The sequence below is a fragment of the Pongo pygmaeus genome, chromosome 1, assembly GCF_028885625.2.
Source record: "Pongo pygmaeus isolate AG05252 chromosome 1, NHGRI_mPonPyg2-v2.0_pri, whole genome shotgun sequence".
Taxonomy (NCBI): domain Eukaryota; kingdom Metazoa; phylum Chordata; class Mammalia; order Primates; family Hominidae; genus Pongo; species Pongo pygmaeus.
The window spans coordinates 177,655,579-177,670,488 of NC_072373.2; the positions used below are offsets into that span (position 1 = coordinate 177,655,579).

General features: G+C 41.7%; 1 protein-coding gene across 1 annotated transcript in view; it reads right to left on the minus strand.

Annotated features, from left to right (window-relative positions):
• Positions 1–14,910, minus strand: part of ZYG11B (zyg-11 family member B, cell cycle regulator) — a 99,655-nt gene that overhangs the window by 40,967 nt on the left and 43,778 nt on the right. Inside the window, exons 3-5 of the mRNA XM_054500560.2 lie at positions 13,776–14,530; positions 6,099–6,239; positions 1,078–1,254 (exon numbers count right to left, since the gene is read on the minus strand). Coding sequence (XP_054356535.2) covers positions 1,078–1,254; positions 6,099–6,239; positions 13,776–14,530 — 1,073 coding nt within the window. The remainder of the gene's footprint in view (positions 1–1,077; positions 1,255–6,098; positions 6,240–13,775; positions 14,531–14,910) is intronic.

Below are 14,910 nucleotides of genomic sequence, written 5' to 3' on the forward strand. Positions count from 1 at the left end.
AAATAATGGTATGTTTTTTATTTTATTAATTTTTACTTTCATCTTTGTTATTCCTTCCTTCTACTTTCTTTGGGCTTATTCTTTTGTTGTTTCCCTAACATAGGCAGACTTATTTATAGCTCCCTTTTTGTAAGAATGTATCTCTGGGGAGGAAGTCATAGTTTATGCTAGGAGTCTTCTGCCTGACCGGCTTCCAGAGGCCATGAAATCAAAGCCTAAATTTCATCTAGTTTGGCAATTGCCCTCAATGAGGGAAGCTGGCTTCAATGATCCACTCACCAATGTGGTTTGCCATTTTTACTTGGTTTTGAGCCTCTCAGTATTTTTTACTAACTTGCCAACTCAATGGTCAATTTCAAATGACCTAAAAAAAAAATGTTAAGGGCTGGGTGAGGTGGCTGTAATCCCAGCATTTTCAGAGGTTGAGGTGGGAGGATCACAAAGACAAGAGATCGAGACTATCCTCGCCAACATGTTGAAACCTTGTCTCTACTAAGAATACAAAAATTAGCTGGGTGTGGTGGCACGCGCCTGTAATTCCAGCTACTTGGGAGGCTGAGGCAGGGGAATCGCTTGAACCCGGGAAGTGGAGGTTGCAGTGAGCTGAGATTGCACCACTGCACTCTGGCCTGGCAACAGAGCAAGACTCTGTTTAAAAAACAAAAAAATTAAGCAACATTTTTAGTATTCATCCTAAGTATAAGACAAGTTACACCTTCTACCATACTGCTAGAAATGGAAAAGACATGTCTTAATCATTTATGTATCCCAGCATTTGATAGTGCCTAGCCCAGAACAGATCCTCTGTGCCTATCTGCTGAAATGATCACAAACTCAAGATCTAGGAGGAAGTTGAGTTTTGTATGGCTTGTATTATGTCCCCCAATATATGGATTTAGGTGCTTTTAGGCACGGAATATACTCCTTTGGTGTCCACTTCTCTGTTTTCTTACACTCAGTCATACCACAGCCTTCAAAGGCATTTGAATTTCCAGCCTTGGTCTATTAAACTGAACTGTAGGAGATGAGTAGAAGACACTACAAGGACTATTTGAAAAGGAATTCACATAAGCTTACCTGCTGGTGATTGGGAAAATGTTCCATGGCTTTGAGCAGCAAATGGGTCACATCAGCCAGGAGTCGGACAGGCATTCCTGCAGCAAGATCCTGCTTGGTTAAGTTAAATACACAGGCGCTTGCAGCCAGTTGCACTGGCAAATTCATAGGGTGGTTTCTCATCCCAGTAACCACAAGCTGGAAAAAAAAAATTAGTCCTCTTAATTCACCTTATAAATACAAGCCCCCTTCACAGAGAATTATTTTGTTGGTCTATAGTAATTTCAAAGATGTCATAAGTTTCTTTTTCATCCTCATGTGCAAAGAGCCTAGGATATAGCAGTTACTCACAAATAGTTCCAGTCTACCTCATAAAGGCAGGTATTCAGCTATTCATATGTAGAGGTTTTCTGTAAAGCTAATGAATCTTTTCCACACAGGTCACTCATCTTTGTATTTCCAAGACCTACTTATGGTGCCTGTTATATGGAAGGCAGTGAATAAATTCTCACTGACTTGAATAGAGCACACTTCACTCTCAAATTTCAATCTTCAGTTCCTTGAGAACACTGCTGAGGTTAAAGTGCAATAAAATCCATTCACTTCCCCTGGCCTAGACAACTATTTCTCACTTTTTCCTCTGCCCTCAAACCCCCAAAGAATCCTTCCCATTCTTCACTATCAGCTGAAGACCTTGCTTTCAACTACACTAAGAAAACTGCCAGCCTGGGCAACATGGTGAAACCCCATCTGTATAAAACAATACAAAAATTCACTGGGGGCCAGGCATGGTGGCTCACGCCTGTAATCCCAGCACTCTGGGAGGCCAAGGCAGGTGGATCACTTGAGGTCAGGAGTTTGAGACCAGCCTGGCCAACATGGTGAAACCCCATCTCTATTAAAAATACAGAAATTAGCTGGGCACGGTGGCACATGCCTGTAATCCCAGCTACTCGGGAGGCTGAAGCAGGAGAACTGCTTTAACCCAGGAGGCGGAGGTTGCAGTGAGCCAAGAGCACACCATTGCACTCAAGCCTGGGTGACAACGGCGAAACTCCATCTCTCTCTCTCTCTATGTGTGTGTACATGTGTGAGTATGTGTGTATATACATGTATGTGTATATACACATATGTATATGTACATATACACACACGTGTATATACACATATATGTATACATATACGTGTGTGTGTGTGTGTGTGTGTGTGTGTGTGTGTGTGTGTATAAAGCTGGGCATGGTAGTACACGCCTATAGTCCCATCTACTTGGGAGGCTGAGGTGGGAGGATTGCCTGAGCCCTGGGAGGCAGAGCCTGTAGGGAGCCATGGTTGTGCCACTGCACTTCTGCCTGGGGGACAGAGTGAGACCCTGTCTCTAAGGAAAAGAGAGAAAAAAAAAAGAAAACTGAAGCAACCAGAAAAGAACTTCAGATTCTCATTACCACATGTATCCTACTTACCAACTTACCAGCATACGTACATATACATGTCACCTTCCTGCCTGCTACCATAAGGAATCTTTTGGGGTCCTTTGTAAAACAAATCCCTCCATGTATATGTTAGATCATTATTTTCTTGTCTACTGAAAGGAAGCTGTTCGCCCCTCCTACTCTTATATCAATTTTTTATTCTGTACTGGATCATTCATATCAGGATACAAACAAGATATATTTTTCCTATTAAAAAAAACAAAACATCCCTCTTTTAATCTCAGCTCCTCAAACAATTACCATCTTTTTTCTTTGCTCCCCTTTGCAGCAAAATTCCCTATAAGAATTGCCTTGGCCAGGCATGGTGGCTCATGCCTGTAATCCCAGCACTTTGGGAGGCCAAGGCAGGTGGATCACTTGAGATCAGGAGTTCGAGACCAGCCTGGCCAACATGGTGAAACCTCGTCTCTACTAAAAATACAAAAATTAGCTGGGCGTGGTGGCAGGTGCCTATAATCTCAGCTCCTCAGGAGGCTGAGGCAGAAGAATCGCTTGAACATGGGAGGCGGAGGTTGCAGTGAGCTGAGATAGCACCACTGCACTCCATCCTGGGCAATAGAGTGAGACTCAGTCTCGAAAAAAAAAAAAAAAAAAAAAAAGGAATTGCCTAGGCTAGGTGCAGTGGCTCATGCCTGTAATTACTGAACCATGGGAGCTCAAGGCAGGAGGATCACTTGAGGTCAGGAATTCGAGACTAGCCTGGGCAACACAGCAAGAACCTGCCTGTATAAAAAATTTTTAAAAATTAGCCTGTGTAACATAGTGTGACCCTGTCTCTACAAAATTAGCCCGGTGTGGTTGCATGGGCCTGTAGTCCTAGCTACTCAGGAGGCTTAGGCAGGAGGATTGCTCAAGCCCTGGAGTTTGAGGTTACAGTGAGCTATGATCATACTACTGCACTCCAGCCTGGGTGACAGAGTGAGGCACTGTCTCAAAAATAAATAAATAAATAAATTTTTAAAAATTTGAAAAATTAGCCAGGTGTGATGGCGCACACCCATAGTTCCAGCCATTCAAGAAGCTAAGGCAGAAGATTGCTGAGCTCAAGAGTTTGAGGTTGCAGTTGCAGTGAGCTATGATCATGCACCACTGCACTCCAGCCTGGGCAATACAGCTACATCTTGTATCTTTAAAAAAATAAAATAAAAGTGGCTCACTCCTATAATCCCAACACTTTGGGAGGCCAAAGCGGGAGAATCACTTGAGCACAGGAATTTGAGACAAGCCTGGGCAACACAGTGGGTTTCCATCACTACAAAAAAAACAATAATAATAATAACAAATTTTAAAATTCAGCCAGGCATGGTGTTATTAGCTTGTAGTTCCAGCCACTCTGGAGGCTGAGGAAGGGGGATCATTTGAGCCCAGGAGGGAGGTCGAGGCTGCAGTGAGCCATGATCATGCCACTGCACTCCAGCATGGGTGACAGAGTGAGATGCTACCTCAATAAATAAACAAATAAATAAATAAACAGCCTATATTCTTTCCTTTATCTCTGAATCATTCTCTGAATGTCCGAATGAATATTTCAGATCAAGACTAGAGATCTAGTCCTCTGTTGCTCGTTCACAGTAATTAAAACCAAAAAAAAAAAGACAATTCATATACCAAGTGCCAACATCCTCTGATATATATAAAAGGAGTGACAGGTGTTGGTGATAATATCCTAAGGACTAAAATGTTACTGGTTCCTACCCAAGCACCTCATTCTCAGAATTTAAGATATGTAGGATGTCAAGCTGTGGCTCTGCCACTGACTTATTATTACTTAATGTCACAGAACCTCAATTTCATAATCTGTAAAATAGAAGATAAAACCCATCTCTTGGAATTGTGCCCACTAAGTGAGGTTCCAAATATAATATAGTCCTAAGCTCATTGGTTTTCAAAATTGAACGTGCGTAAAAATTACCTTGGAATTATCTTGGGGGCTTATTAAAACGTAGATTCCTGTGCCTCATCTAGCCCTACTGAATCTAAATTTTTGGGGGTGGGGTTTACAAATATCTTTTTTTTTTTTTCTTTTTTAAGACAAGGTTTCACTCCTGTTACCCAGGTTGGAGTGCGGTAGCATGATCTCAGCTCGCTATAACCTCTGTCTCCCTGGCTCGAGCAATTCTCCTGCCTCAGTGTCCCGGGTAGCTGGGACTACAGGTGCATGCCACCACACCTGGCTAATTTTTGTAATTTTTGTAGAGATAGGGTTTTGCCATGTTGCCTGGGCTGGTCTTGAACTCCTGAGCTCAAGTGATCTGCCTGCCTTGGCTTCCCAAAGTACTGGGATTACAGGTGTGAGCCACCACGCCTGGCCACAAATATGCTTTTTAAATAAGCAACATCCTAGACTTCTAGTGGTTAAAGGACAACTTTTGTTGTTGTTGTTGTTGTTTTGAGAGAGTCTTGCTCTGTTGCTCAGGCTGCAGTGCAGTGGCACGATCTCGGCTCACTGTAACCTCGGCCTCCCAGGTTCCTCATGCCTCAGCCTCCTGAGTAGCTGGGATTACTGGCATGCACCACCACATTTGGCTAATTTTTTGTATTTTTAGTAGAGATGGGGTTTTGCCATGTTGGCCAGGCTGGTCTAGAACTCCTGGACCCAAGTGACCCACCTGCCTCAGCCTCTCAAAGTTATTACAGGTGTGAGCCACTGCATCCTGGCCCAAAGGACCACATTTTGATAAATGTTGCCTGAAGCATTCAATAAAATTAAGAAATCTCCTTTCTTGCCCTTCAAAAGCTGTCTTGGTTAAAACAGCTAGGTGCTGTGATGTACACCTGTAGTCCTAGCTACTTGGGAGGCTGAGACAGGATTGCTTGAGCCCAGGAGTTTGAGGCCTGTGAATAGCCACTGCACTCTTGCCTGGGGAACACAGTAAGACCCTATGTCTTTAAAAAAAAAACAAAAAACAAGAACAAAAAAACTTAACTGGGGAGTAATGTAAATCAGTTAAGAATGCACAGTAGGTTCTAAACAGCATGGAAAAGTACCTTATGGAATTCCGATATTTGCTTTCTTTGTCTTTACTTCTCTTTTTTTTTTTTTTTTTTTTTATACTTTTTGTAGAAATGGGGTTTTGCCACGTTGCTCAGGCTGGTCTCGAACTCCTGGGCTCAAACTACCCGTCTGTCTCAGCTCCTGAAGTGCTAGGATTACAGGCATGAACTACCATATTTGGCCCAATATTGTATTTCTAAAAAATCTATTTGGGAAGCAATATAGGGTTAATATACAATACAGTGTCCTGATTCCAGTCATATACTTTCATTTTCTACAGTAGTTGGTGATAAAATATCATGGTGGTCACTGGTTTTAGGTAGATAAATATGTACTACAAGACATTTATATTGCTTAATGAGACTACTGTAAAACTTCAATAACATTGTACCACTATCTTGTCTCTCGTTTATAGCTAATGATTGAAATCACATGGCATCAATCACATTATAAATAATAAAAAAAGACTAAATGCAAATTTTCACCAATTTTCTTCAAAAAATCATCTGCCCAGGGAGATCATTTCAAAAATTTCATATCCAGTTTCTTATTCTTACCTTTAAAATTTCTGGCTTTGTTTTTTCCATCACATGAGTCAGACTAAAAAGATGAAACAGAGCTTCCCGAACAAAGAATGCCCGTTCACTGTAACGCTTCAGTGCTTCTGCAATCTGAGTTTCATTGGCTTCTCCAGACACCTGTGAACACAACCAGATTAGCTTTTAGAATTCTCTCTCTTTCTCTATCTAAATATCATTTGTGGCCAGGCGCGGTGGCTCACGCCTGTAATCCCAGTACTTTGGGAGGCCAAGGTGGGTGGATCATGTGAAGTCAGGAGTTTGAGACCACCCTGGCCAACATGGTGAAACTCCATCTCTACTAAAAATAAAAAAATTAGCCAAGCATGGTGGCGCATGCCTGTAATTGCAGCTACTCAGGAGGCTGAGGCAGAAGAATCGCTTCAACCCAGGAGGCGGAGGTTACAGTGAGCTGAGATCGCGCCACTGCACTCCAGCCTGGGCAACACAGCAAGACTCTGTCTCTAAATAAATAAATAAATATCATTTGTATACATGGCATCTTGGATAGTTATGTAAAGCTGGGATCAAATAAAAATGATTATACTTTCCAATCTATCCAGATTAGTCATCTTAAACAGGTATATCTGTCTTGAAGAGATGTATATTAGATAGGCTCAGAACCTAGCATAAGACCATGGGTGAAATTTTCTGTATTATACCTAAAATACATCTCAAGATATTTAACACTATTATAAGGCCCTACCGCTTGATTAGGATCCTATCTGCCTCTTAATCCTCTCCCTCAAGCTCACAATGTTATAGCTGTATGACCTTTTTTCCTCATCTTTCCGTAAGTCAAGCTTTTTCTCAGCAAAGGACCACTCACACAATGTCCTCTCTGACTGAAAACTTCCTTTCTCTCTTTGCTTGACTAATTTCTACTCATTCTTCCTTATTCAAGTTAAGGACACTTTCTTAGAGAAGTCTTCATTGAGCCACTGATTTAAGTTAGGTCCCCTGAAACATCTCTTTCATAGCTATTATCATAATCCCCCACTAGATTGATCCATTCACCATTGTACCCCAATAGCTAGCATTATGTTTGGCTCAGAATACTTTCTCCATAAGTATTCATCAAATAAATGTATCAATTAATTTCCCCAGATTTATCACGCTCCTTTTCAGCACCAAGAGGTTCTGTTTAAGTCTTTCTAGGGATTCCCAACATAAAAGTATATTATTTTAAGATAATATACTTATCTTAAAATGTGGTTCAGGTGCCACTGGGCAACCAAATATAGGTAGCAGAAAGTGGCTCTTTATAAAAGTAATCCAACTAGTAAGTGAAAAATAAATGATTAAAATATCACCATAATCCCCAATGAATTGATAGATCTAGCTACTAAGTGTCAATAACTGTTAACATCACAGAAAGAGAAACAACTAGATATTTATGTACCTCATAACGTAAGAACACAACACCTAAGGGTCTGGCCAAAGGGATCTAACGTAAGTCTAATTAAGCCTCCAAATCCAGCTACCAATTTGCAGAAAATACAAAGAGAAAGATGCACCATTAGTATACAATCAGCAAAATCCAGGCTGGCAGAGTGGCTTATATCTGTAACCCCAGCACTTTTGGAGGCTGAGGCAGGAGCATTACTTTAAGCCCAGGAGTTCCAGACCAGCCTGGGCAACACAGCAAGACCCTGTCTTTACAAAACAGCAACAAATACAATAAAATCCAGACTGAGGGAAACTCTACAAATCCAAACAATAGATTCTTCAATAAACAAATTATAAGGAAAAGAAAGGGATGAGGAGGAACCTATAAACTAAAAGATACTCAAAAGACATCAAATTGTTTTAAACGGACAAAATTATACAGGTGCCTAAATAGTTGGGTCATAAAATTATAAAGAAATGAAAGGACATGGCTGGGTGTAGTGGCTCACACCTGTAATCCCACCACTTTGGGAGGCCGAAGCGAGCTTTGGGGTAGATGACAAAGTTCTGTTACTTAACCTGAGTGATGGTCTCAAGTGTGTTCACTTTATTTTCAACTCATTAAGCTACATAATTATTTATTGCCTTTGTCTCTGTTTTATTTACAATCAAAAATGCCAAAAAATGTCATTCAGAGGGACTATCTCATAATAAGGGGAAGATTTAGTCTTTTTTGGCAGTAACATTATACAGTGTCACACAAAAGTAATCAAATATTTTAAAAATATATTACTCAGTAATTAACTTTTATATAAACATATAATATTCAGTGAGGCATGATGGCTCATGCCTATAATCCCAGCACTTTGGGAGGTAGAAGCAGGAGGATCGCTTGAGCCCAGGAGTTCAAAACCAGCCTGAGGAACATAGAAAGACCCTGCCTGTCTCTATAAAAGAAAAGAAAAATTAGTTACGTGTGATGGTGCATGCCTGTAGTCCCAGCTACTTGGGAGACTGAAGAGGACTGCTTGAGCCCAGGAATTTGAAGCTGCAGTAAGCCATGACTGTGTCACAGCACTCCATGATGGGCAACAGAGTGAGACTCTTTATCAAAAAAACAAAAAACCTATAAATATTCAGATTGGAATACGCAGCTTTGAGGAAATGAAGGGATGTATCATGGCTGACATTTCAACCATTAATGGGATATGCTACAAGAGTCTGAAATGAATTAGACTACAGTATTGATATATGTCACATGACACAAGGGCACATATTAAGAATTTCTAAGATTGTTGAAATAATAATAAAAGTTTCTTTACTTCCATTACTTTACATCTTTTCTTTTTTCTTTTCCTTTTTTTGAGATATGGTCTCGCTCTGTCGCCCAGACTGGAGTGCAGTGGCACGATCTTGGCTCACTGCAACCTCTACTTCCTGGGTTCAAGCAATTGTCATGCCTCAGCCTCCTGAGTAGCTGGGATTACAGGCGCCCGCCACCAAGCCCGGCTAATTTTTGTATTTTTAGTAGAGACGGGATTTTGTCATGTTGGCCAGGCTGGTCTCGAACTCCTGACCTCAAATGATCAGCCAACCTCGGCCTCCTAAAGTGCTGGGATTACAGGCATGAGCCACCACTCCCAGCCTCCATTACTTTACTTCTTTAAATGCTTTTTAAACTTTTTATTTATGTATAACATACATACACAAACTGGTTTGGACTACATATTCACATATACAAATGGGTATTTAATAAAATTTTTCAAAGTGTTCAGTTCATTGAATCACCCAGAACTTTTTCTTATAAATTCAGAAAAAAACACTGAAATATGAAATGAAAAAAACTGTAAGAGGGAAATAGAAAATAATCTAAATCAGACTTTATTCTTCCTTTACCCACATTTGGTTGGTTCCAACAGCTTTATAAATCTCTTATATGAAATATATCCTCAAGTTACCTTGAATATAAAATTAAAGAACTTTTGTTACTGGAATGTTAAACACTCTAAGCCAATTTTTTTTTTTTTTTTTTTTTGAGACACAGTCTCTCTCTGTTGCTCAGTCTGGAGTGCAGTGGCACAATCTCAGCTCACTGCAACCTCCACCTCCCGGGTTCAAGTGATTCTCCTGCCTCAGCCTCCTAAGTAGCTGGGACAACAGGCATCTGCCACCATGCTCGGCTAAATTTCTTTGTATTTTTAGTAGAGGAAGGGTTTCATCATGTTGGCTAGGCTGGTCTCCGACCCTTGGCCTCAAGTGATCCACATGTCTTGGCCTCCCAAAGTGCTAGGATTATAGGCGTGCTCTAAGCCAATTTTATTGCATATATATATATATATATATATATATTTTTTTTTTTTTTTTTTTTTTTTTTAAGACAGAGTTTTGCTCTTGTTGTTCAAGCAGGAAATCAATGGCGCCATCTTGGTTCACCACAACCTCCACCTCCTGGGTTCAAGCGATTCTCCTGCCTCAGCCTCCCAAGTAGCTGTGATTACAGGCATGCGCCACCACGCCCGGCTAATTTTTTTTGGATTTTTAGTAGAGACGGGGTTTCTCCATGTTCGTCAGGCTGGTCTTCAACTCCCGACATCAGGTGATCCGCCTGCCTCAGCCTCCCAAAGCACTGGGATTACAGGCGTGAGCCACTGCCATTGCCTCTATGTTTTATTCAGTGAACAACACTTCTCTACCCAGTGACAAACCCTCACATCTGGCTGCTCAAATTATAAGTATATTCTTTTTTCTCCCAAAGTGCTGGGATTACAGGCATGAGCCACAACGCCTGGCCAACTAAAGCTATTTTTAAATTAGTCTGTATCTTCTCCACTAGACTAGAATTCCTCAAGAGCAGGGATATTAACAGATATCTTTTTGTTGTTGTTTTGTTTTTTGTTTTTGAGACACAGACCACTCTATCGCCCAGGCTGGAATGCAGTGCCACAATGCTGGCTCACTGCAGCCTCCGCCTCCCAGGTTCAAGCAATTCTCCTGCCTCAGCCTCCTGAATAGATGGGATTACAGGCATGTGCCATCATGCCTGGCTAATTTTTGTATTTTTAGTAAAGACGGGGTTTCACCATGTTGGCCAGGCTGGTCTTGAACTCCTGACCTCAAGTGATCTGCACGCCTTGGCCTCCCAAAGTGCTGGGATTACAGGTGTCAGATGGGGGTCTCACTATGTTGCTCAGGCTAGTCTCGAACTCCTGAGCTCAAGCAATCCTCCCACCTCGGCCTCCCAAAGTGCTGGGATTAAAGGCATGAGCCACCAAGCCTGGCCAAAAAACATTTATGTACCTTCACTGCATGTTAATTACTGCAGTTCAATATAGGAGTCTGACTTCAAGGGAGAGCTCTAAGTTAAGACACAAATTTAGGAGTCATCGGCATATAGATTTAAGGACTGAGGTGCAGAACTCTCCAACAGTTAGAGGCCTGGAAGATGAGGAAGAACCAACAAAGGAAATTGAGGCTCAGTAGCAAGACAAGTAGGAAAAAAAAAAACAAGACAAGTATGATATCCTGGAAGCTAAGTTAAAAAGAAAAGGTATCTCAAGGAAGAGGCAAAGATCAATTATGTCAAATACCATTTTACTTTGGGTCAAATAAAATGAAGAATAAGAACTAACACTGGGTTTAGCAGATTTTCAATGTTCTCATGAGTTGGGAGCCACAGCATGGTAGATAATCCAAGTATGGGGTAAGGTGGCCAACAAATGTAAGAATTCTAGTTGTGGAGAAATGGAAGGTTCAGGAAACTGATGGTGACAGAAGAGAAAACTGAGTAGGGAAATAGTAAGAAGAGAAAATCGAGTGGGGAAATACTGATGACAGAGCTGAAATTCTATGGTAAGAAAGCCAGGCTAGGCTCAGGGGCTTACACCTATAATCCCAAAACCAGGAGGCCAAGGTGGGAGGATTGCTGAGCGAGAACCCATCTTTACAAAAACACTAAAAAATATAAAAAATAAAAAAAAATTAGGCCAGGAGCAGTGGTTCACGCCTGTAATCCCAGCACTTTAGGAGGCCAAGGCAGGCAGATTACCTAGGTCAGGAGTTCAAGACTAGCCTGGCTAACATGGTGAAACCCCATCTCTACCAAAAATACAAAAATTAGCTGGACATGATAGCAGGCACCTGTAATCCCAGCTACTCAGGAGGCTGAGGCAGGAAATTCGCCAAAACCCAGGAGGTGGAGGTTGCTGTGAGCCGAGATCACGCCATTGCACTCCAGCCTGGGTGACAGAGCTAGACGCCATCTCAAAAAAAAAAAAAAAAAATTAGCCAGTTATGGTGGCACATGCTTGTGGTCCCAGCTACTCAGGAGGCTAAGCCAGGAGGATCCACTTGAGCCCAGGAGGTAGAGGCTGCAGTGAGCCTGTTCATGCCACTGTACTCCAGCCTGGGTAACAGGGAAAGACCCTGCCTCTGGGAAAAAAAAAAAAAAAGTTATTGTAAAACAGTGATTCATGAGTTTGGCTGGACACTGCAATCATCTAAGAAGCTTTAAAAAATACTGATGCCTGGGTCTCCCCTCTCTTCCTAACGCAGTCTTTGCACATATTATTCTGTCTGCCTGGAATGTTCTCTACTGAGCTATTCACCCTTAAGATCTCCACTCATTCATCAATTTCTCAGAGAAACCAGGCCGAGGGTGGTGGCTCACGCCTGTAATCCTAGCACTTTGGAAGGCCAAGACAGGCGAACTGCCTGAGCTCAGGAGTTCGAGACTAGCCTTGGCAACATGGTGAACCCCTGTCTCTACTAAAATACAAAAACTTAGCCGGGCGTGGTGGTGTGTGCCTATAGTCCCAGCTACTTGGGAGACTGAGGCAGGAGAATCACTTGAACCTGGGAAGTGGAGGTTGTAGTGAGCCAAGATCACACCACTGCACTCCTGCCTGGGCAACAGAGTGAGACTCCATCTCCAAAAAAAAAAAAAAAAAAAAAAAAAAAATCTATATCTATATCTAGTTTAAAGCATATATCTATAAAAGTATATAAACAGGTATAAATATAAAAATGTATTTGTAATCATATAATCACCACTCCCATTAGGTTAAGCTCCTTGGAGGCAGATTCTATATCATTTTCTTTTTTTTTTTTTCGAGACGGAGTCTCACGCTGTCACCCAGGCTTGAGCGCAGTGGCACAATCTTGGCTCTCTGCAACTTCCGCCTCCTGGATTCAAGTGATTCTCCTGCCTCAGCCTCCTGAGTAGCTAGGACTACAGGCACATGCCACCATGGCTGGCTAATTTTTATATTTTTAGTAGAGACGGGGTTTCACCATGTTGGCCAAGCTGGTCTTGAACTCTTGACCTCAAGTGACCTGCCCACCTCTGCCTCCCAACGTGTTGGGATTATAGGTGTGAGCCACTGCACCCAGCCTCATTTTCATTTTTGAATCCCAAGCTCTACCAAATCCAACTGATGTTTGTTAAACTAAATTTAAACCATTAGGCATGAGAAATCTTAGGAAAAGCAAAATTCTACCATTTCTACAGTAGAGATCTCCTTAGAAAACTTGATCTCCCACTAGGTATTCAATTCAACAAGGGGTGTCCTTAGTTTCTCTGAAGTTATCCATTAAAAACAGCATATGAAGCTGGGTGCGGTGGCTCATGCCTATAATCCCAGCACTTTGGGAGGCCGAGGCGGGCAGATTACAAGGTCAGGAGATTGAGACCATCCTGGCTAACATAGTGAAACTCTGTCTCTACTAAAAATACAAAAAATTAGGCAGGCGTGGTGGCGGGCACCTGTAGTCCCAGTTACTCGGGGAGCTGAGGCAGGAGAATGGCATGAACCCGGGAAGCAGAGCTTGCAGTGAGCGAGATAATGCCACTGCACTCCAGCCTGGGCGACAGAGCGAGACTCCGTCTCAAAAGAAAAAAAAAAAAACAAAAAAAACCAGTATATGTAAATGGTTCAAAATAGCTAAACATTATCATCATAAGACGACCTATTGTTTAGCCAGGACCTACTATGTGACTTGCACTTTACATAGATTATTATTAATCTTCAGAATTCTGCAAGGTAAGAATAGTATCTATTCTACAAATAAATAAATAAAAACTCAAAGTGACATCATAGCTTGTTCTGGGTCATGAAGCTGAGATTTTAATTAGGACTCTAAGCCTTTCAACTATATGCGGCCCTGTTTCATGAACATGTTCCACATATTATAGACATTCATCTTTAATAGAGTCTTATGCAACTAAGATATTGGTCAGCCTGACAAAATAATACATTTTTAAAGTCTAACCTTCAAATGTCCTTCGCCTGTGAGGAATTCAGAGTAACCAGCATCAGTAGCCAGCAAACCTACAAATTGCATGCTTGGACGTTGTTGTATAAAGGCTTCAACAGCTTTATCTGTCACGTGCTTTCTCCCAGAAACATCCAGAGAAACAAGGTTAGGTAGGATGTCTTTTTGTTCTAGTAAGCGAAGAGCTATGTCTGATGTAAACTGTTTATCATCTGAGATATCAAGATGATTCAGATGTTTGAGTTCCCGAACTACATCCAGTATCTGGGTAGTTGTCATTTTTAAACATTTCAAGTGGTGCATGGTTAGAGACTTGAGTCGGTCTTTGCAGGCCAGTAGAGCAGTGATGTCTGTGATCGAGGTGTTAGAAATATCCAAGCTCTCTAATCTTGGCAATGAGGCAACTTCAGCCAGGTCTTCATTGTAAAAGAGAACATTCGTGATGCTTAAAGCTCGAAGGCCAGAAAGCCGGCTGAAGCAGCGCTCGTAAGGATCCTCGAGGGAGAGAGTTAATGAATTCAGCACCAGGCACTGGAGATTCTGCTGGATCCATTTGTTACTGCCAAGCCCACTGATAATGTCTGTAATCGTGATATCAGCATTCACACCTGTGGCATCAAGTTCCACTAACTTGTGGTGGCAGAAAGCTTTCCGGAAAGCAACAGCAGAGATCTTTGCTTTGCGAATGCAGGCCCGCTTTAAGCGCATCTGGTTGCCCCTAAAAATACCCACAGTTCCATCATTCAATAGACCTGTGGAAAAACAAGCAGCATTTTAACTTCAAAAAACAGTTAAAGAATAGCTAAAATTTCCATCACACTTTACATTTCCGAAGTGCTCCCATGTAACAGTATCTCGTCTGATAATCACAATTCATTTAGGTGAGAATATTATTGTTTACAACTTGTAGATGAGTAAACTGGGGCTCAGAGAGTGGCTTTCCAAGATCACAGGGCTAGAAAGTGGCAGAATCAGGACTGTGGCAGACATTATTGATATCCACTAACATCTAGTTCTTACCTTACCAGACAACTACATTTCCCAGCCCATCCCTGGAGTTAGCTGGAGCCATGTGCCTAGTTCTGGCCAATGGACTGTAAGCTGAAGCACCTGAGAGCCAGTGCATGATTTT